We start from the raw sequence: 22,444 nt of genomic DNA on the forward strand, positions 1-22,444 counted from the left end.
CTCGCAGGCTCCCTCCCTCAAGGGCACCAGCACACCACTTCCTGCCACCCCCTTAGGAAGCTCTGCTCATTAACACCCTGTTAATAGGAACCCCAGAAACCTGAGCTTCCGGAGAACAGAACGCTAAGTCATCACCTCCTTTGACTCTGCTACCTCCAGGGAGGACTTTTCTAGATGCCTCCAACTTTTCTGTTTAAAGCAATAAATTTAATGTGTTCTTTCTGGAGAAGGAAGAGACTAAGGGCAGGGCCGGAGACCCTTTTGAGAATTTGTCCAAACCTAGGGATCTTCAACCAAGAAAAGTATAAACATACAACATTTTGCATGTCATTTCAGAGGTTCATAGACTCCAGGTCAAGATCCGTTTTTTGTAAAGTGGACAGGACAGAAGCAGCACAGGGAAAAATACAATTAAGTGCAGATGCCCTCTACACATTCCAGAGGCCCCATGGGGCATTCCCAAGGCTGTAATCGCTACGTACCCAATGAACCTACAAAGTTTTATTTTGATTTTTTGGCTCTTTAGATTGACAGTCTGCTCCTAAAGAACCTCCTTCAATGCAAATTGATAACTCAATTGAGTCACTGCTGTGAATAATTTCCCCTTGGATCGCTTAGTGCCAAGGTTAGCCAGGGACCAAGAAAGGCGGGATTAGAGAGGTATATCTGAATGTGTGTGCTGGGGATGGCTGCATAACCAAACAGGAGTTCCCAAGCCAGAAGGAAATGGTTTTCCAACTATCCAGTTCTGGAACTCTTCGTGCTACTGGAACCCTCTGTGAATAAAGATCTTCAAAGGATGGTCACCTCTACCTGCTTGACTCCGGACTCTCACTGGCTCTTTTGTCAGTGGGACTGGGGATGACAGAGAGAGAGGCCAGGAGAGGGTGAACTCAACCCTCTTACACTGGGGTAATCTTACCTCTGTGCCTGTTAGTAGTTTTATCAAACATCAGCATTGCATCTTCCACCTGCAAAACAAATATAGAATAAAGGTTGCTTTAGGAATTTTAAGAAAGTACACAAAACATTATATGCATGGGGGAGGGGTGAGGGGGTAGTTTCCATTATAGAAGTAATAGTTGCTTATCAAAAAATATCTGAAAATGCAAAAAAGTAGAAAGAAAAAAAAAAGTGGCCTTTCCATCCCACACAATTACAGTTAATATCTTATATAGTTCCCTTCAGGGTCTGCTTTTTATTTTTGGAGACAGGGTCTCACTCTGTCACCCAGGCTAGAGTGCAGTGGCACCATCATGGCTCACTGTAGCCTTGACTACCTGAGCTCAAGTGATCCTCCTGCCTCAGCCTCCTGAGCAGCTGGAACTACAACATGCCCAGCTATTTTTATTTTTATTATTTTTATTGTAATTATTTATTTATTTATTTTTAGAGACAGGGTCCCACTGTGTTGCTCAGGCTGGTCTTGAACTCCTGGGCTCAAGTGATCCTCCTGCCACAGCCTCTCAAAGCGCTGAGATTAGAGGTGTGAGCCACTGCTCTGGGCCTAGAGTTGTTTTTTTTTTTTTTAAGAAAGAAAAAACTACACCTATTTCAATATAGTTTAAATCATATAGTATATGGAATTTTTCCTTTTGTTAACCCGTGACATTACAACATGGCAAACAATTCCCAGGTTAGTATAGCATGTATACTATCTTGACCGATGCATATTTCCCAGCGTAAGAAGCCATAGCTTTCTTAATTATTGCCCTTCTAATGGATATACGAATTGTTTTTAGTGATACATAATGAAGCTTGAACATCCTGATTGTTATGGGCTCAACTATCTCCCAAAATTCATAGTTGAAGTTCTAACCCCTATGACCTCAAAATGTGACTGTATTTGGAGAGAGGTTCTTCAAAGAAGTAATTAACTTAAAATGAGATCATTAGGGTGGGCCCTGATCCAATATGACTGATGTCCTTATCAGAAGAGATTAGGACACAAACACAAACAGGGAAGACCATGTGCTGACGCAGGGAGGAGACGGGCCATCTGCGAGCCAAGGAGAGAGGCCTCAGAAGAAAGCAACCCCGCCACACCTTGATCTTGAACTTCTAGCCTCCAGAACTGTGAAAAAGTACATTTCTGTTGTTTTAGCCCTCCAATCTGCGTTACCTAATTATGGCAGTACCAGCAAACAAATATATTGATGCTAGGACCTTTTTAAAAACATCAAAGAGAAGAACATAATAAAATACCAAAGGCATCCTCTGTCTCTCTTGCTAATCCCTTCCAGACCCCTCCCACGCATCCTGTAACCCCTTCTGGATATTTCTGGCAATAAGATTTCAGGGTCCACACTCAACTCCCACATAGAGCTCAAGGAACTCACACTGAATGAACCAGATTCCGCTCTGGAATGCACTCCTTTTATGAGTATTTATGACCCACTCCTTTATCCCACAGAGTACACATCTTTAGCACAGGCGTTTGTCCCCACCCTTCAGCTGCTCACCGGGGGAGGGCACCTGGTCTGACCAGCGTGCAGCCTACTCTCTTCATTCACTCTGTGCTCAAGGTTGACAGTAAAAACACAACCCAACCCGTGTGGCTGTGGGTGGGTAAAACTGTTAACGGGGGGGCCCTGTCCTCAGAGCAATTTCACTGTGTGCCTGTGGCTGAGAAGGACCGAGCACCGTTGATGTGCACTCAAAGGCTCACAAATGAGCTTGGGGGCCGGCGCTAATCCCTTTGAGAAAAGCAGTCGTGGGCTATTCATGCCTCACTCCTCCCAGACTACAATCTCCAATGGAGGGGAAGACACTGGGCAAAGCAATAAACCGAGGTTTAAAATGGTGCCTGCAGACAAATCAAATGTATTTTTCTAGATGCGATCAAATATAATAGGGGGAAGAGCAAAGTCAAGGTAAGAATGGAAGATGGGGGTAGGCAAGCCGGTCATAAACCTCAAAGGGAATGGCCTGGCTTAAAAATCTCTTCTCAAGTCAGGGCCCCCTTTTGTTGCTAGGCAACCAAGCCTGAACAAACAGGCTCCCGGGGCCTTCCCCTTCTGCTCCCCATTTCTGAAGTCAGTTACTGGGAGGCAAATGGCCTGGCATGGTGGCTCCTCCAGCAGGGAGCTGCCCTCTCTCTCCCAGGCACCAGGATGGTGGGAGTGGGCAATGTTAGTTTGGAGATCCCTTAAAACAGGTGTTCCTTCACCACCCTGTCCCCATGCCCATCCAAGGCAGGAGAAACTCCTTTTGGGCGGGCTTCAAGAGCCCCCCACAGGTACCTGCTGGGGCCACATACACAACAGCCGTTCCGCCTCCCATGCACCACACACGCAAAATCACCATAAGATCAACTGGTGTGTTTGTACACAGAGCAGTCACACTCGAGCATATGGTATCTCAGACTCAGACCCCGGGACTCGATAGGAATGCGAACGCCTGGGGTGTGGGTGGGTGGGGGGTGAGGCCTGCCGGGTATCACGCAGGTAAATGTGACATCTGTTTTGCACCCATCTCCATATTTTCCAAGACGTTTGCCAAATCCTTATTTTGAACTGAAAATGCCTAACAGTAAGGAAAACAGCCACCCTTCTGTGCTGGCCACGTTTTGGTACTGGGACTCGGAGTCCCTTAGGAAATAAATGTTTGGGATTTTTTTTTTTTTTAATGTATTTTCAAAACCTCCTTTCAACAGTGCATAATTGGCTCCCCTTTTCCTTCCTAAGTTTGGATGTTTTCTAATACTGCCCTCTCAACATTCGCTCCACCCTGGTGAGCGTGGGGGAGGATCTGTATATGTTTTTAGGGCAACCATTGTCGTAAAGAATAGAGCTCTTTCCTCTGTAGTCCCGCTGTACAATGGGGCTCGCAAAGACCTCCTGAATAGATAAAGTGTCAGGGCGAACGAAAAATTCTATTAACACGTTACAAAATACAACGTCTAAGAAGGAGCTAGAGAGGAAAGAGAAAGGGAAAAAAAATCAATATGGATAAGTCCCAGTGCTTGGGGGTAGAAAACTTTTCAGCAATTGCAAAACACTTATTAATTCAGAGAAGCCATCAATGCGATGGAAATCTGGCAGAACAGCAAGAGCTGAAACTAGAAGAATTTGAATATACAAAGACTGAATAGAATGAAAAACACAGCCTCACATACGAGACTGTTTCTCACGGTTCTATGTGAATCAAACAGAAGCGGCTTGTGTGAGTCAAGGGAAAATAAGGGGCACAGTTAAGGTAACTGGTATTCAACCCAGAGCCAGCAAGCTGATAACTCTCGTGGTCTCGGTCTTTGTCTCTGTCTCCCTCTCTCTCTGTCTCCCTCTGTCTCTCTCTCTCTCTCACACACACACACACACACACACACACATACAACCCAGGTAGATCAGGGGGCTATGAAGACTCATCAACATGAACACACAGGCCAGGCCTCATTCAAGATGCTAGGAGAGCCCAAAAGCTTAGGGGAAGCTGGGAATAGGAGTTTTTCTTTTTTCTTTCTTTCTTTTTTTTTTTTTTTTTTTTGAGACAGAGTCTCGTTCTGTCACCCAGGCTGGAGTGCAATGGCGTGATTTTGGCTCACTGCAACCCCCGCCTCCCGGGTTCAAGCGATTCTCCTGCCTCAGCCTCCTAAGTAGCTGGGATTACAGGCATGTGCCACCATGCCCACCTAATTTTTGTATTTTTAGTAGAGAGGAGGTTTCACCATGTTGGTCAGGCTGGTCTTGAACTCCTGACCTTGTGATCCGCCCACCCTGGCCTCCCAAAGTGCTGGGATTACAGGCGTGAGCCACCGTGCCCGGCCAGGAACAGGAGTTTCTCTAACCCCTTATGAAACACCCCCTCTAGGGACACCACCCTCATCCTTATGATTAACACTGGTACTTACTTCACATTGACAATGTGCTCACCTGCCTTACAAAGTTCTTTGTACCTAAAATGGGCACCTGCAGGCCTAGTGGCTCCCCAGAGGGAGAGAGAAGGACAAGAGGTATCTGATCCTCAGCATGATTTGTCCCATGTGCTGGCAGAACCCCGGTCTGTTTTGGGAAAAGGAGCTTATTCCAACCTTGAGATGTGCCTTGTAATAACTTGGGGCAGGTTTGAGATAATGGCCCTGGCATCTTTAGTGGTGTATCTTTGTGAATGAAAGAACAAAATAGGCTGGATAAGGTGGATCATGTCTAGTAATCCCAGCACTTTAGGAGGCTGAGGTGGGAAAACTGCTTGAGGCCACGAGTTTGAGACCAGCCTGGGCAATATAGCAAGACCTCATCTCTATAAAAAAATACTAAAAACTTAGGCAGGCATTGTGGCGCACACCAGTGGTCCCAGCTACTCAGATGGCTAAGGTGGTAAGATCACTTGAGCCTGGGAGATTGAGGCTGTAGTGAACCATGACTGAACTCTAGCCCGAGCTAGAGTGAGACCCTGTCTCAAAAAACAACTCCCCACCCCGGCCCCTGCCAAAAAAATAGAAAGCAAAGTAAAGTAACATTTAGGTGAGCTGGTGGGGAATGGGATGCCTCTGTCTTTGTCCTGACACCAGAAGGTACTGAACACACTTCTGACTACTGCACGGTTCAGACTATGCTGTAATATCCTCAGAAGTGTGTGAGAGTCAACAAAGGGGACCTAATCTGTTAGTTTCTATGGCTGCTGGAGTTGGGGCAGGGATTCTCAAACATCATCCACATCAGAATCATCATCAGAGGGACTGTTAAGCCACAGATCTCCCGGGGTCTCACAGCCAGAGTGACTGATTCAGTAGTATTTGCATTTCTAAAAGTTCCCAGGTGATGCTGATGCAGCTGCCCGCCCAGAGACCCCTCTTTCCATGAGCTACTCTAAGGGTAAGAAGCAAGAGCAAAGGTTAAAGACACCGGGCAGAGGTTGCTTCTTCCTCTTTCACATACACTCAGTGGTCAATACATGAAACAAAATTTCCCATCTAGGAGCAATTGATCCACTTCAGTGTGGAAAGTTCTCCCTCTCTTTGTTCCCCTTCTCTCAGACGTTTATATTCTAAAATCCTAAAAATGATGATGATTAGATCCCACGATGGAAAAGATGATAAGAAGAGGGACAACCAAATTGCCCTGCACCCAATGCAAGAAAAGTCCAGATTCTAGTAGGATGACACAAACTTTCCTTCTAACAGATAAACTCTTATTCACAGATAAACTCATGTCGAGATCTACCTAACAGATAAACTCATGTCTAGATCACGCAGCCAATCCAATCTCGAATAGAAAACTTAGCAGATGGTAACTTTATTTACTTTTATGCAACATACATGTATGAGGCATTCACTATTTGCAAACCATCAGCCAAAGTACAAATAAAAGACAACTCACACAGGTCTATGGTGGACTGACGATATGAATGATCTCACACCCTTTCCTCAGTGAGTTTGCTGTCCTTCTCCCAAAGAGGTGGAGTTTACTTCCATCCCTTGAATCTGGGCTTAATTTGTTAGGGCTAATAAAATGCAGTGGGGGGAAGAGTATGCCTGTTTTGGGCCTAGCCTTAAGAGGATTTGCAAGTTCCTGCTTGTTCTCTCTTGCACCTCTGCCATCACCATGACAAGGGCATGCCCAGGCTAGCCTGATGAAGAATGGGTGGCACAAGGAGCAGGGCCAACTTCCCTGTGCTGAGGCCAGCCTAGATAGGTGGACAGCCAGTCACCCTCAAAGCATGCAAGTGAGACCAGCCAAGATCAGCAGAACCACTCCAAGTGTACTCCAAACACGTGAGATAAACAGTTATTGTCTGCCCCTGAAGTTTTGTGGTTAGTTACACAGCATTCTTGTGGCCATAGCTAACTCATACATGGTCCTTATTCTAAAAAATGCCCCCAAAACAACAAAGAAAGCTTACAATCAGAAGACAGTCTAAAATAATACTAGAAAGTAAGCAAAGCAAAGAAAAGGGGCAGAAGAAGGGAAAGTGCTAAATGTGGCAGAGAATTAAACTATCAGGTTCCACATTCCACATGGAGCACGCTCTTCATGGAACATTCCACAAGGAACACAGGTATTAAGGTGTGGAGGGACCTCTTCTAAATCTCACCCCATCAGCAAGGTTGGAGACAGAGATCCTAGAAGCGCCAAGAGAAATTGGCAACTTGTTCCTCACTAAATGAGCACCACGAAAATCAGCAATAATTACCACTCAAGTCAGTGGGTGATGCCTCTCTAATCCTAATTCATTTAATGAATGAGTGAACTCTCTTTCTAATGAGTCAAAAGATTTATTGTGAGCCAGGCATTCTTGCTGGGTGATTTTAGAAGTAGCCAGATGGTGTTGACCACATCCAGGGGTTAGACTTGAGACAGCCCAGCTCACGTGTTGGCTGAATAGGGAACCTTTAAAGACACAATGCAGGCTGGGCGTGGTGGCTCACACCTGTAATCCCAACACTTTGGGAGGCCGAGGCAGGCAGGTCACTTGAGGTCAGGAGTTCGAGACCAGCCTGGCCAACATAGTGAAACTCCGTCTCTACTAAAAGTACAAAAAATTAGCTGGGCATGGTGATGTGCGCCTATAATCCCAGCTACTCAGGAGGCTGAGGCAGGAGAATTGCTTGAACCTGGGAGGTGGAAGTTGCAGTGAACTGGGATCACGCCATTGCATTCCAGCCTAAATGACAGAGTGAGACTCCATCCCAAAAAAAACAAAGACACAATGCAATGATGCACAGAGGGAGGTCAAAAATGCTATTGTCCAGTTAGCTGGCTAACGGGTGGGACCCTACAGTATGTCCCCTGGACCACTGCCTCTTCTGCTGAAGGTTTTACAGTTTTGGCTCCCCAAGTATATAGTAGGTGAGTGAAGCTGAACTGATCTGAGGACACAAAAAACTTGTTCCCAGGAGACAGCTAAAGAGAAAAGTGTTGCTCGTATGTAACTCAGCAGGTGCTGGGAGACAGCTGGGTGTGGTGGGGAGTGCCCGTACCAAGCATGGAGGGAGTCCAGGTTCTAATCCCAGCCCCACCAGGATCTCACTGAGGACCAGTCACCTCCTTCCTCTATCCTCAGTTTTTCTTCTGTGAAAGGGGGAAATTCTATGAGACGGCTCCTAAGATCCATGCATAAAGACTCTGCCTGGAATGCGAACATGGACTCCAAAGGCAGCTGGGACGATGCTCTGGAAGCACCGACTTGGCCACTGGGCTTCTGCAAACTCCCTGTGCTGTGAGGCTACTCCAGAGCTTTGCTGTGGCCGATGCACACCCTGAGAAATGTCCTACTCCTCTGGGGATATAAATATACACACCCACACGCCATACATATCAAGAACAAAGCAGGAAACGGCACTTCAAATGATTCTTAAATTATCTGGTCAAATGCAAGAAGAAACCCAGCTCTCCAAACTCCCCCAGAACAAATGCCCTTGAATTTCTCTTCCTGCTCCCACTCAAACGCTCCAAGTGTTAGTCTAAATAAACACCCTCAAATGCAATACCATGATACTCTAGTGTGTCAGGCTTAACAGACCTTATTTATGCTCTGTAAACTCAAGGAGCTAAAGCTACAAGAGTGAGACTCGGCTGAGGTGGCAGGACTGCCCAGGCCACAGGTGCCTGGGGCCCGTGGTGGAGACAGTCGCTGCCTGGGTCCAGGATTACGCAGAACATGGGAAGGCACTGTCTCCACCTCTCTCCCTGCCAGCTTGGGCAAAACCCAAATCGGTTCCTTCCATAAAGCTCAGGAATAACGTGTAGTTTATTGAAATAGGACTTTTCCGTATGCTCTGGCCTTGCAAAGGGTGGGGTTGGTCTATCTTTAACTGTTCTCCAAAGAGGAAGGATGGAGAAGGAGGAGCAGACTGGAAAATCCCATTGGTTTATACTGAAATGGACATCAGTGGTTTTTAGCCATGACTGCTCACCAAGGCCACACCCCAACCTATTAAATCAGTACCCTGGAGTGGGCAGCCCAAAAGAGGATTTTTAAAAGCTCCCCAGTGATCCAGGGTGCAGCCAAGGCCGAGACCCACCATTCTAAATGGCTAAACAGAGCTGAGTTGAGCCTTAACATGGCATATGTGTGTGTAGACAGGCTCTGAGTAAATGAGTATTAATGGGTCTTCTGCTGCCTAAAGATGAGACGTTCATCCCCTGCCAGAGGTCAGGAGCAGGCACTCCTTGCCTCATCCTACTTTCTTAGGGCTGTCCTTAAGCTTAACTCAGTCTTAGTACAAGAAAGCCAAAGTTCTATACTAGAAGTCGCTCAGAAGGACAAAAACTGAACAGAGGGCTTTAAGAAAACCTAACAAAAGCATTTTTTTTCCCATCACCACCAATGTTTTCACAGGTATGATTATTACTTTGGTGCTCACAATAACCCCATGAGAAAGGGAGTATTACAAATTCTCTAAGACTCAGTTTTCCTAGTGGTTTGTCCTAGAGCTGGCGGGGCCGGGCCTGGGGCTCAGATGCTGGGCTTTTGAGTCCAAGCCTCAGCCTGCCAGCTGCTGCCTTCCTGCCCATCTCAGGTTCTTGGCCTCCCCTTTCTACAGCCAGCCTTTCTGTCCCTGTGTGTTTACCCCTGGAAGACTGCAGGGATGGAGGCACGCTTGGAGTTTCTATCCCAGCTGCTGCTGCCAGGCACGTATTCCCTTCATTTCAAATGTCAAAAAATGCTAGTTTGCATCCATCTGAAAGCCTGTTTATTTTAATTTGAACCCAGGCCTTTACTAACAAGAGAAAAAGTCCACATAATTTCTCCTCAACTAGGGCTGGGTGCAGTGGCTCATGCCTGTAATTCCAGCACTTTGGGAGGCCGAGGTGGGCAGATCACTTGAGGTCACGAGTTCGAGACCAGCCTGGCTAACATGGTGAAACTCCATCTGTACTAAAAATAAAAAATAAATAAATAAATAAATAAATTAGTTGGGTGTCATGGTGCATGACTGCAATCCCAGCTACTCTGGAGGCAGAGGCAGAAGAATTGCTTGAATCCAGGAGGCGGAGGTTGCAGTGAGCTGAGCTCATGGTACTGTACTCCAGCCTGGGCAACAGAGCAAGACTGTCTCAAAAATAAAATAAAGTATCTCCTAAACTGTTCTTAATTGTGGCAAAAAATATATAAAATAAAATTTATCGTTTTGACCATTTTTGGGGTCTACAGTTCAGTGGCATTGGGAACATTTCTTGAACTCTTCACAGAAGCCTCCCACACCTTACAATGGCCAGAATATTCTGTCCCCATTAGGAAGACCTTTATCAGCCCTTAATTTTTTCCTACACTTACTTCTTTGATTCTTGTGGGATCATTCTATTTTCCCATTTAGCTTACAAGAAAAAACCCACAATGTTTATCAGATAGCAGTTAAGAATTCAACAAAGGGACACCTGCCCATGGGAACTGAAAGATGCGGGGTCTTCAGACAATTCAATCCAGGAGATGTAGACATTTTATCTACCTAAGGCAAAGCCTCCCGCTCAGAGATTTTGATTCCACAAGTCTGTATCAGGCTCTAAGTTACAAAACGTCTATCCTCCTGAAATAATGATTGTTATAATAACTACCATTTACTGGAGCGTAAGAGGCAATTTGCAAAGCTCATTTAATTACTGTAACAGCTTTGAGGTAGATCTTATCATACCCATTTCATGCACCCATTTTTTTTCTCTTTTTAAAATTTAAAAATTTTTATCTTTCTTTGTAGGGATGGGGTCTTGATTTGTTTGCCCAGGCTGGTCTCAAACTCCTGGGCTCCAGCGATCCTCCCGACTCAGCCTCCTGAGTAGCTTGGGATTACAGGCATGTGCCAGCACACGTGGCATCATACACACATTTTATAGGTGAGGAAATTGTGGTTCACTGACAGTAAGTGACGTGCCTAGGATCACACAGGTGGCAAATGGTGGAGCCAGTAGTTAAAATCAGATGTGTCCCTAAGTCTTCTGTTCTCCCTTACCTGTGTTCTGTTTTTTGAATCCCTAAGAGCTTTGCACAGTACCTCTGTCTGCTGGATGAACAACAAACACTGCTTTAAAATCCTACCAAAAAGTGAAGAGAGGTGATTAGGTAACCTCAAGGAAATGGAGGTATATTGCCCCAGTAGGCTCAGGAGAGGAGGAATGATTGGAAAGGTAAAGGAAAGGGGAGGATATTGGGGTCTCTTCCTTTTAGATAAGTGAATTCCAAAAGCTTGAGATCACTGGGCTCCTCCACAGTTGTGGAGCAAGCCTCCAGCAGAGCTGGAACTGCCAGAGGGCTCTGGAACGCAGTCCAGGCTCAGCCATGCGCGTCCCCCCGTGCAGTGATGCTAAGGATACTCAGTGTGTCTTGCTTCCTGGAGTTGTTAGGAAGGCTCATGTGGTAGCCAGTGAGTGCCTACCACACAGAAAACGCTCATCATAACAGACACTGGCCCAATTCACTGCCCTATCCTGGCAATCCCCTCGCCCCCATGCACACACCCGTAATGCTCCACACAGTTAAGTCGGGAGCCACACCCAATGCTGTGAGTTTTCTTATTGTGAATGGATTATGCCAAGGGAAGGCCATTAACAGAACCAGTGTGCCCTGGGGGGAGCAGTCCCAGGAGGCCCTATCTCAACACTAAGCCAGGGAAGGCAGAGTCTCCTGGTGAGAGGTAGGACTGGTTGGCAGCTTCATTCTGGCTGAGCTTGCAAAGCTGTGGGCCCCAGCACTACCCTGGAGGGTGGGGCAGCAGGCTCTCACTGGGGATATCTGAGATGGGGTGTAGAGAGGAGTCGATGAGGGAAGGGGAGAGAGACACCGAGAGACAGAGCTGTTTGAGGAACAGCAGTTGGATCCGGCAGGCTTGACAGCTGTCACATGGAAATGGCATCTGGCCTAACGGCCTCTCGTGTGAGGCTCCTTCAAGTGGCGGCTGCTGTGCTCTGGAAATCCAGGCCCGTGTTCAGCACTGGTTGTGAGTGCGTGCGTGCATGCACGCTAGTGTGCTGGGGGAAGGGATCGGCAGGCAGGCTGCTGAACTGCTGGACACTCCCTTCTCCCCTTCTCCAACCTCTCCCCATCAGGCCTCACCTACCGTGAAAAAGGCCCAAGCCTGCCAGCTCCAGAGGAGAGAGGCAAATCATTAGGGGAGCACTGATGTGCCGGAACACTCTCTCACATTCCCATTAAACAAATACTAAACTGCTAATTGCCAAAATGGATCTCCACGACTCTGACCGAACAGGGGAAGGGTTTATAATTACCAAGTGTGAAAATGCACAGCCTGTAAATAACCACCTCATCTGTCCTAATACGGGCTGATATTGATGGGCATGAAATAAACATCAGGACAAATGGAAAAATCATCCACATCTCCTGTGGCCAATGCAATCTCGGATGGTGACAAGCGTAGCTGCAGCCATACGCCTGGGGAGGGGAGGGGAAGAGGAGAAAGGAGTTTTGTAGGCTTGGAGAATCTCGGTTCCAATCCCAATTTTAATCCCATGGGCCATCTGCACCTTCTTTCTGTCTGAAAAACAGGGAGGGTAAATAACAAGGCTTGATAATGGGACGAAGGGCTTGTCTACATTTCATAAAGGCCGGGGCCCCCAGGGCAGGGACTTCTGAGTACATCAGCTTCCAGGACAGGGCTTCAGACATCTTCCACCCTGCTCTCTTTAAGGCTGGCTGATGAAAAAAGAAGAACGAGGGAGAGGGAGAGCTCTACCAAGGTGACACATTTATTCATTAAACTAATATTTATTAAAGCTCTTTTGTCTGACCAACACGCAGAGTTGGTTGCAGAGCACAGATGAAACAATATGTGTTTAGAACGACCTTTGGGCTCTCTGACACCCCTGTGCCATGGTGCCTCCCCATCCCCCACCATCTCTTTCTGCCACTCTGATGGGAGGTGGACTCTGGTCTGTTGGGTCCCAGAGCCCATCACTTTTCTTGGCCACAACAGGGGAGGGGCAGGGGGATAAGCCAGAGGTCACGGGGTAGCTGCAGATTTCCCAAGCCCGAGGCCCTTTTCTCTCCACCAGCCCTTTGAAGGCACAAGCCTTTGATTCCGATGAACTCAGCCAGATCTTGGAGTGAATACTGGTAACTGAGGGAGAGAGGAAGTTCCATTTGCCTCAGAATCACAGACTCAGGAGTTAGAAGTGACCCAAAGGTCACCTTTCCACTTCCCACCCAGTACAGGAATCCCTTCTCCAAGGCTCCTTTGAACCCTTCGTGGAGCTTCAAAAGCTTGGAGCATCTCTGCCCCGCCCTCTCGGACGAGCTACTCAGGCCTGAATTCAGCAGCAGTAGCACTTAGATGCCTGAAATAGCAGCCTCCTCTGATCCCCAGCGATTCTGGCACAAGGCAGAATTCTGCGAACTGTATAGCATCAGGCACCCAAATCAGCGCACTCAGCACCACTCAGCCCCAGAGTTTCTTCATGGGGCTTTGATGACATCCAAGTAAGTCCCTCCTTCCCCTATGGGCTGCCTGACAGCCAGTCTCCCCAATCCCCTTGTCCCTAAAGTCATCCCTAGAGTCCCACAGGTTTCTCAGTCCTAGTCCTGACCCAAAGACCCTGTTGAAAATTAGTTAAATGAAGGAAGGTCTGAACTACATACAGACTGTTTTTAGAGGAATTCTAATTTGTTACTTTTGAATTCCCAAACTGTCTTCAAATAATGGCTAAGAAAATGCTGTTGAGAACAAAGTTCAAGTGCAGCAACAGGCTGAGAGATGCAGTCACTTGGCAAAGTTATCTCTTGTTCAGAGAGGATCATAACTCTTCAAGGCAGAGAGGATAAAAAGGATATGAGTCCAGTCCACTCATTTTCTAGAGAAGCAAACTGGCTATAAGCAATTAAGTGGGTACGGTCGAAGCCACAATGACAGAATAAAAGAAACGTGGCATGCCATCACACGTCCTGGGTTCAAATCCCACTCCACCACTTCCACTTACGCATGATCTTGGGCATGGCTTTCCAAGGCAGCTCAGCTTCCTTGTGTGTAAAAGGAACACATGATCACTGTTAACCTTCACCCCAGCCTTGGGAAGTAGAAACTATTGATACAACACACAGGAAAGCATTTGGCCTGTGGCAAATGACTACCCTATGTATTACCAGAATGCATCCCAGCCCCAGCACACACAGATGCTCAAGAAATATCTGTTGGATGAGGACTGCATAATGGGATAACAGACTTTGTATTGATGACTACAAAGTCGTGAAATCATTATGGATGAGTGAGTGTGCCTGGCTTGATGTACTGTGGTGCAATGAGTCGTATGCAAAGAAACCATCTTTTAGAAACAGGGGGAATGGACAAACAAACCATTCCATTGCGTTCCTACAAGGGAATACAGCTGGTACACAGCTGGTGCACAACTGACCAGAGGGGTCATACCAAGTGAAAAAGTCAGTATCAAGGTTCTATTACATACTATACGACAAAATTATTGTGATGAGGAACAGATCAGTGGTTGCCGGGAGTCAGGAGTGGGGCCAGGGTGTGACTATTAAGGAGAAACACAAGGAGTTTCTTTGTGGTGATGGAAGACTTCTATTATATATCCTGACTGTAGTGATGGTTACTCAAATCTCCGGGTAGTAAAAATTTAAATAATTACACACAAATACACATGAAAACTGATAGGGTACCAACACTGGTTTCCTGGCTTTAACAAAGTACTGTGGTTATGGAAGATACTATCATTGTGGGAAGCTGGGTGAAGGTTTCACAAGAGCTCTTTGTCCTATTTTTACAACTTCTTGTGAGTCCTACACTATTTTAAAATAAAAATGTATAATAATAATAAAAAGAAACCACAAGGTGGCTCATTATTTCAAGAAACCCCATGGCAGATCTGTTTGTAATACAAACAATTATGCCCTCATTTCAGTTGATTTGGATAAAGTAGGTGTAAATAAGGTAGGCATACAGTAGAAAGATCTATCCCTTATCTGTTTCTTGTATTTGGCACTGGCATACACAACTCTGAAATCTTATTTTGTCACATGAATACGTGAATTGGTGGTCCACACTCCCCCATCACTTCCCTCTCCCTAGTCCTCAGGAAATTTCATATACGGCTCTGCATTCCCTACCTAATGGCCACTAGAGGGATTAATACAAAAATAAGCATCCAATAAGTACATACTGTTGAGTTTCAGGAAGATTTTGGAGGATAAAGAGAAAAACTCAGATAAGACCAGGTGCAGTGGCTCACGCCTGTAGCCCCAGCACTTTGGGAGGCCAAGGCGGCTGGATCACCTGAGGTCAGGAGTTCAAGACCAGCCTGACCAACATGGCAAAACCCCATCTCCACTAAAAGACACAAAAATTAGCCGGGTGTGGTGAGGGGTGCCTGTAATCCCAGTTACTCGGGAGGTTGAAGCAGGAGAATTGCTTAAACCCGGGAGGCGGAGGTTGCAGTGAGCCAAGATCGCACCATTGCACTCCAATCTGGGCAACAGAGGGACACTCCGTCTCAAAATAAAACAAACAAAACAAACAAAACAAACTCAGATAAAAAAGAGCATCAAATCCAGTGGTTTCTAATCTTTCTATTTTAAGCCATCAGGTCTGTCTTTCATTTAATTTTTGAAACACAGATCTTAAATGTTTTGAGATATTTCATATACCAAACAAACTACACTTACTTTTGAAGTATGGGAAATCATTTATCAATATTCATCCTGATCATCACCAGGGCTTTTTGGCAGCATGAAGTGACTGGGACAGGGTGTGTTGGGGTGCTCTGTGTAAAGCAAGCACACCTGACATTTTAGTTGGCCCACATGTGGTTTGGGGTGGGGTACCCGTGGTGCCTGACAGATTTTTTTGAGGTAAGGAAGTCAACTTGAGGACTCGGCGTTCCTTCTGTTGACCCTGAGAGGTTGGAAATTTCTGGTCTACTCCTTACACCCAAATCACGACTCAGATCTTTGCAAATGAGTATTGACAGAATAACCAACCCTCCTACTTAATCCCTGAGCCACACAACACCCTAAGGGGGAAAAAAAGAAGGGAGAGGGAAAAACCCACATCTTCCCTTAAAAAAAAAAAAAAAGTATCAATTCAAGCTGCTTCAAGACCCAACAAGCATGTTTTTCTTTCGTTTATTTCTACATCAACACTCTGAAGGATAAAGATCTTTCTCATTTCAAGAGCTGTCAATGTGCTTTAGTGCCATGTTTTCATCTGTTTGAGGTAAAGAGGAATTACAAAGCAGGCAAATGAAATAATGCACTGCAATCTAACATATTTTGGCAATTCAAATTGGGACCAGGGAAAAAGGAAATTAAACAAGAATGACAGGCCCACAGCACACCTGTGCTGTATCCCACTGGTCCACCCCTGCCTTCCCTCCACTTGCTAACTTTATAACTTGATGAAGTCTTCAGTGCTTTGCTGAACACTGTACTATTGGCTGCACCCTAATTCTTCAAATCATTTCTACATTTTGCACAACTCATACAATATTTTGCTTTCTGAAGCAGAAAAAAATGTTTCAGCTGCTGGAAAATTGTCAGGCGCTATTACTCTCAAGACCCCCTTGAAACAGCACAGGGGCCACCGTCCTGTTCCTGGCAGATTTACTACACTTCCCTATATAAATTAACAAAGACGAATGCTTGTTGAAATCAGACTATGTGAGGCATCCTTATCCTCTCCGGCCTAAGGGTTCAATTACAATGGAACTTAAAAATAAATAAAAGGAAATCTTAATCTCCTCTTAGGGTCCTCCTCTGCCAATAATGACGCCCCATGAAGATTTTTGCCTAATTCATTTACATTTCTTTTTTTGTTGTTTTTAATTAAACTGCTTCTCAACTACTCAGCTCTATAATTTTTCCTACTTTAGCTCCAGAACTAGAGATTTTGTAAGATTAGGAATTTCCAAGGTCAAGATGTCTCTGCAGATCTCGGGAACTGTGTGGCACTCAAGAAACTGCCCTTCATCACCACAGGAGAAGCACAGGGAGCCGGCCAGAGGGTTTGAGAGCCCGGGGGAGCGGGGAGTGAGGCTCCCTGAGGGACTGCAGTAAAGTTCCCAGGGACTCCTCAGGGAGTAAAGGGACTCCACCCCGACTCCTACCAATTTAAAATCAAATGATGACAAATGTGGTCATGGGCATACAGTCCTGTCTTTTGCAGAATCCCATCTGCTTGGTAACACTGTCGAATTCTAGATTTATAAAAAGCATTGCAGTTCTTCTGCCAATGACCCACGTGTCCACAAACAGTGCTTGCTAGGGCACCTAGGCCCAGGTCCCAGCTGACCAGTACAGACTAGTGGGAGAGGCCAGAAACTCTAGAGCTAGACTCCCTGGGCTTGGATTCTGGCTCTAGTATTTATTAGCTGTGTGATATTGGGCAGATTACTCAACCTTTCTGTGCCTCTGTTACTTCACTTCAAGTTGGTACCTATCTCATAGTGCTGTTATGAGCATTAAGAAAAGCTCATTCAGTCTAGCTCGGTGGCTCATGCCTGTAATCCCAGCACTTTGGGAGGCTGAGGCGGGTGGATCACCTGAGGTCAGGAGTTTGAGACCATCCTGGCCAACATGGTGAAACCCTGTCTCTACTAAAAATACAAAACTTAGCCAGGAGTGGTGGCGAGCACCTATAATTGCAGCTACTCAGGAGGCTGAGGCAGGAGAATCACTTGAACCCGGGAAGTGGAGGTTGCAGTAAGCCAAGATCACGCCACTGCACTCCAGCCTGGGTGACAGAGTGAGACTCTGTCTCAGAAGAAGAAGAAAAAAAAAGAAGCTAATTCATGTACTATATTCTGGCACATATGAAGAACTAAACAGCTGCCATCCATTATTATTACATCCTCAGCGAGCTGGTCAGAAGATCTAGTATTGTTCATACCTGAGGCCCTCCCTCTTTCTACAGTTAGGATGTTGATGCTAAGGGAAATTAAAATTAGTGGCGATGCTGGCTTTACCTGAGCGAGCAGTGCCAAGGATGAGACACAATGGCCACATTCTCTAACATCTATCTGTCCAGCCCATGTTGCCCACATGGGAGGCGGCCGTGTCCCGCCAGGAGGCTGCAGAAGCGTGGAAAACCAGGCAACAAAAAGAGACAGACAGGCTTGTGCTGGCATGAGATGGTTTCTGTGATTTACAACCAAGTCTTAACTGAGACTCTGTGGCCTCTAAGTTCTGTTCAACGGGGAAATTAACTCACTGAGGCCAACCTCTATTCCAGTAAGGACCCCCCTGTGCCATCCTGCATAGAAAAGAGATTCAGCCCTTACCTGAGAAGGCTGCTCTGGTCAAACGGCAACAGGTGACAGCAGCCTCAGAGCTATCACCCTAAGCCCAGTTAATGCCCTAACAACTGGGCTGAATGAGCTCCTTCTGTTCAGCAAATGGGCAGCCCTTAACTTAAAAAGAAGTTTGTCAGAAGCAGTGGTGCTACCTTTAAAATCCATTCATTCACCTGACCAAAAAAATAAATAAATAAATAAATAAATTCATATTTACCATATTAGGCCCAAAGACTTTTTAAATGAGGAAGACTTGATTCCTGTCCTTTGAGGCTCATGCGGACAGAGGTGCCATCAGTGCAGGACACATAAGTGCTCTAAGCTGTGCAGGCCCATGCAGCGCACATACAGGCACTCTGTCAAGGCCCAGTTTTCAGTCATTCATTCATGCACTCAAGGGCTCTGAAAATGACACTAACTTAACTGGGGGAGACGGTTCATCACAAAAATGGCAGGAGGTGGTTTCTAGGCAAAGGGGCACCAGGGACCTGGTCATGGGGCAGCAGGTATGCATGTGTGGGGCGGAATGTAAGCCACGGGAGCAGGGTAGGGAAATCGCAGAAAGCAGAGCTGTCTGTGCGGGCCTGGCCTGTGTGAGCTACGGAACGGCTGGGTCTGCACCCTGAAGGTGAGGTTCTGGCTTTTGAGAAAGAAACTGGAGGGGACAAAATGATGTCAGAGAGACCACACTCAGTCTTTACTGAAACCAATACTCCACTGCCAAATAGACCGGGAGGACATCTAACAGTGCCAACTGAGGCCAAGGGCTCAGGGGCTTAATCCTCTGCTGTCCACAGTTACACAGCAGGCCAGAGGCAGAGCTGGGGTTAGTACACTGCCCCAACCCCAGGAAACAGCCTCCCCAGGGCAACACCCCACTCCAGGAGCAAATGAGAGGTGTTCTGAGCCAGCAGGACTTGAGCCCGGATGGCCTGGAACGCCGAGGAGCCCCAGTCTCAAGGCATGCAGGCAGGAAAGATGACTCTTCCAGCTTAATGAACCTTCTCTCCGTCTCTGGGTAAGTGTGGGGTGGGTGGCAGTAAGGGGAGGGAGAGGCTACTCAATATATTTGAGCGGGTGGATCACCACTCCACCTTTTATTCCATTCACTTCACATTTGGAGTTTATTAACGCGCCTTCCTTTGTTCCACTCTGACGTCTGCATGACCACGGTAAGTTCCTGCCAGAGCATCGGCTCCCTGAGGGCAGCGCCCGTGTCTTCTCCATCCTTCAGGCTGCACCTGGGACCCCGCTCTGGGGACTCAGTGTGCCATGCTGGCTGACCCCCTCTGGTGCTAGAACAGGAATCTGGAAAAGCACAGATGGCTCTGTTCCAGCCTGGATGTGGTGGTGACCTCCTCCAAAGGGTCAGGGCTGATCGATACCCCTGGAGTTTCTGATCACCAAACAAATCTGGGATTCCAGGGACAGAAGCATCTGCTTGGTGGATGCATGGCAGGTACAGCTCCCTCCCACCTCCAGAGAGTGCGATGCAGAGAGGCAGAGGCAGGACAAGAGCCAGCCCTGGTGATTTAAATGCCTGTTCCCAACCCCAGTTTATGTGTCACAGACGAAAGCCAGAGAAACACAAAAATGTGCCATAAGCCTATTTTTTAAGAGGTGTTTCCAGACGAGTGTCCTGCCTTGGCCAGCTCCAGCAGACTTTAGAACTTACATGGCTTTTAAAACCAAGAGGAGGCCAGGTACGGTGGCTCACGCCTGTAATCCCAGCACTTTGGGAGGCCGAGGTGGGTGGATCACCTGAGGTCAGGAGTTTGAGACCAACCTGGCCAACATGGTGAAATATCATCACCACTAAAAATACAAAAATTATCCAGGCATGGTGGCAGGTGCATGTAATCCCAGCTACTCAGGAGGCTGAGGCAGGAGAGTCACTTGAACCCGGGAAGCGGAGGTTGTAGTGAGCCAAGATCACACCATTGCACTCTAGCCTGGGCGACAAAGAGTGAAACTCTGTCTCAAAAACAAAACAAAACAAAAAAAGCAAGCAACCAAGATGCCCCCAGACTAGTGAGGCGGACTCAATATTCTTCCATTTGTGGGCAGCATAACGCACACAAATTCTCCCTGGATAAATTCTCGCTCACTCTCCCCCTCACTCCTTTCCACTTGAGAGAAAAATATTTAAGAGAAACGCTCTCTAGACGGCTGAAATTTCCCCCTCACTAGCTCAATTTAGTTATTTATCAGAACACTTCGGCGCAGTTATTTTCAGACTTCCACATGAAATAGTAATACTTAGCACTTCCAATTCATCTCCCAAGCAGTTTTTAAATGTCAGCTCATTAATCCTCAACACTCTTGAGAAGCAGCACTTTGCCCCATCTCTCAGACTGGGAAGACGGAGGCAGGGCTGCCCGAGGATCCCTGTGGGTTTCTGCAATGACTCGATGCTGATCTGACTCAGGGATCCTCTCACTTGGACCACAGAAAGCATTTTTCACTGAAGATGACACGGTACTTTAGGACTTGAGGACTCTATTCTAATGAATGGATCCTGGAACAGCCTTGTGGCCTCTGACCACGGGTACATGAACACGTGTAAGAACATGCTCCTTCAGCACTTTGTCCAGCCAGGTGCAAGCCTCTCAGCACAGCCCACTGTCTGCCATCAGCAGGTGCCCTACACCTCCCAGGTCCTATCTCCCCTTGGCCAGGCCTGCCGGGCTCACGCACGTATCTGTGAGCTGCACTCTGCGCAGATCTGGGAGATGCACTCTGTTTCCCATGTCTTGCCAATCCCACACATCTGATGGCAACTGAACCAAAACATCACTTTCTGGGGGCAAACTATAGGCTTTGGAGGAGGCCTTCCAAAGAGGGGCTTATGTCCCGTGGTGTGGCTTTTCTTTGCTCCCTGAAAGAAACACTTCCAGACTTCTTCCCAGCCGGCATCAAACCTTTTAAGCTATTTGGAGCACCTCGAACTTCAGCCTTCAAATGCATTTTGTATTTATCACTTTAAAATGAGATTTAAGGTTCCTGTCATTTGAGTCTTCACTTTATTAGTGAAGAAAATGGGTTAATTTTCCTGTGGGCAGGACAGGGAAAGAAAGGGCTGTCAGTGTAGATGCCTCAAATTCTGTGCCCGGTGGGGGCTGGAGGTCCGGGAAGTCTGTGCTGGATGGCGGCAGCAGAGGTAGGAGTAGTACGGTTGCAGTGTGTGGCATCGAGGTGGGGGTCTCAGATCAATGCAGAATGGCCTGTCCAGAGCTGCCAGAGAATAGCTGGCCACAGGCAAGGGAATGGGTGACGAAGCACTCAGGATGGCTTTCCCCTGTCCTGGCCCCGAGCTCCCAGACACAGCTGCCGCTGACCTGCAGCAGGAGTTTTAAAAGGGTAATGCCTACTTCTGCTGTGCTCTGAAGTAAGTCTTCACTAAACACTAACTCATAAACGACCCTGGCCCTTTATCTAGCATCAGCTGGCTTGGTCCCACATCTAATGCACAGCAAGGATTAAAAAGAAAGTGCAGCAAGCCGGGCATGGCGGCTCACACCTATCATCCCAGGACTTTGGGAGGCTGAGGTGGGAGGACTGCTTGAGGCCAGGAGATCAAGACCAGTCTGGGCAATACAGCAAAACCCATCTCTACAAATTTAAAAGAAGAAATAAATACACCCCCTGTTTTGTTGTTGGATAGACGAATACACCAGAGTAGACATGATAGGGTCATCATCCCCTTCAAAGAAGTCACCATGGAAGGCCCTGTCTTTATTCACTGAGACTTGAAATATTTCCTTGAAACTGTGGTGGGGGTGGGGGGGGTCGGGGGGGGGTGGGGAATTCCCTTCTAGTCAGTTCCCAACTCATGCAAAACAACTAGTCATTATTTTATAGTCCTACTGCCTTTTGGTCCAAAAACAGCATAATCAATCTTGGCCACAAGTCATTTGGAACCAAGACTGGCAATGGTTTCCAAAAATCACATCCACTTTCAAAGGCCAAAGATTTATCACCAGTGAGGATATTCAGAAGAAAATGCTAGAGTCTGAATATGAGTTCACAGTGAACACTTTGAAACTGCGCAGAGCAAAGGCAGGATCTTTGGAAGAAGTACACAGACTCCCACTTTGAAGAAGACACACTGCATCTGTAGGAAAAAGCCCGGTTCTCAATGCTTCTTAGTCATTGGCGGGGTTGGGGAGGGAGACACACACACACAGACACAGACACACACACACACACACACACGGAGACAAAAACCAACGGGAAGAGACTGACACCCTCCC

General features: G+C 46.9%; 1 protein-coding gene and 1 long non-coding RNA gene across 5 annotated transcripts in view; one reads left to right on the forward strand and one right to left on the reverse strand.

Moving 5' to 3' along the window:
- MSI2 (musashi RNA-binding protein 2) overlaps nucleotides 1–22,444 on the reverse strand; it is a 436,274-nt gene that overhangs the window by 162,142 nt on the left and 251,688 nt on the right. For all 4 annotated transcript variants that reach the window (XM_011979225.1, XM_011979224.1, XM_011979226.1 and 1 more), the window contains one exon: nucleotides 923–971. In XM_011979225.1, the coding sequence (XP_011834615.1) occupies nucleotides 923–971 (49 nt within the window). The remainder of the gene's footprint in view (nucleotides 1–922; nucleotides 972–22,444) is intronic.
- LOC105539102 lies at nucleotides 7,097–8,423 on the forward strand. Its single transcript, XR_001006003.1, has 3 exons — nucleotides 7,097–7,138; nucleotides 7,785–7,862; nucleotides 8,002–8,423. It is a non-coding gene; the product is annotated as an uncharacterized LOC105539102 (long non-coding RNA).

The sequence above is a fragment of the Mandrillus leucophaeus genome, unplaced genomic scaffold (assembly GCF_000951045.1).
Source record: "Mandrillus leucophaeus isolate KB7577 unplaced genomic scaffold, Mleu.le_1.0 Scaffold20, whole genome shotgun sequence".
Lineage (NCBI taxonomy): Eukaryota > Metazoa > Chordata > Mammalia > Primates > Cercopithecidae > Mandrillus > Mandrillus leucophaeus.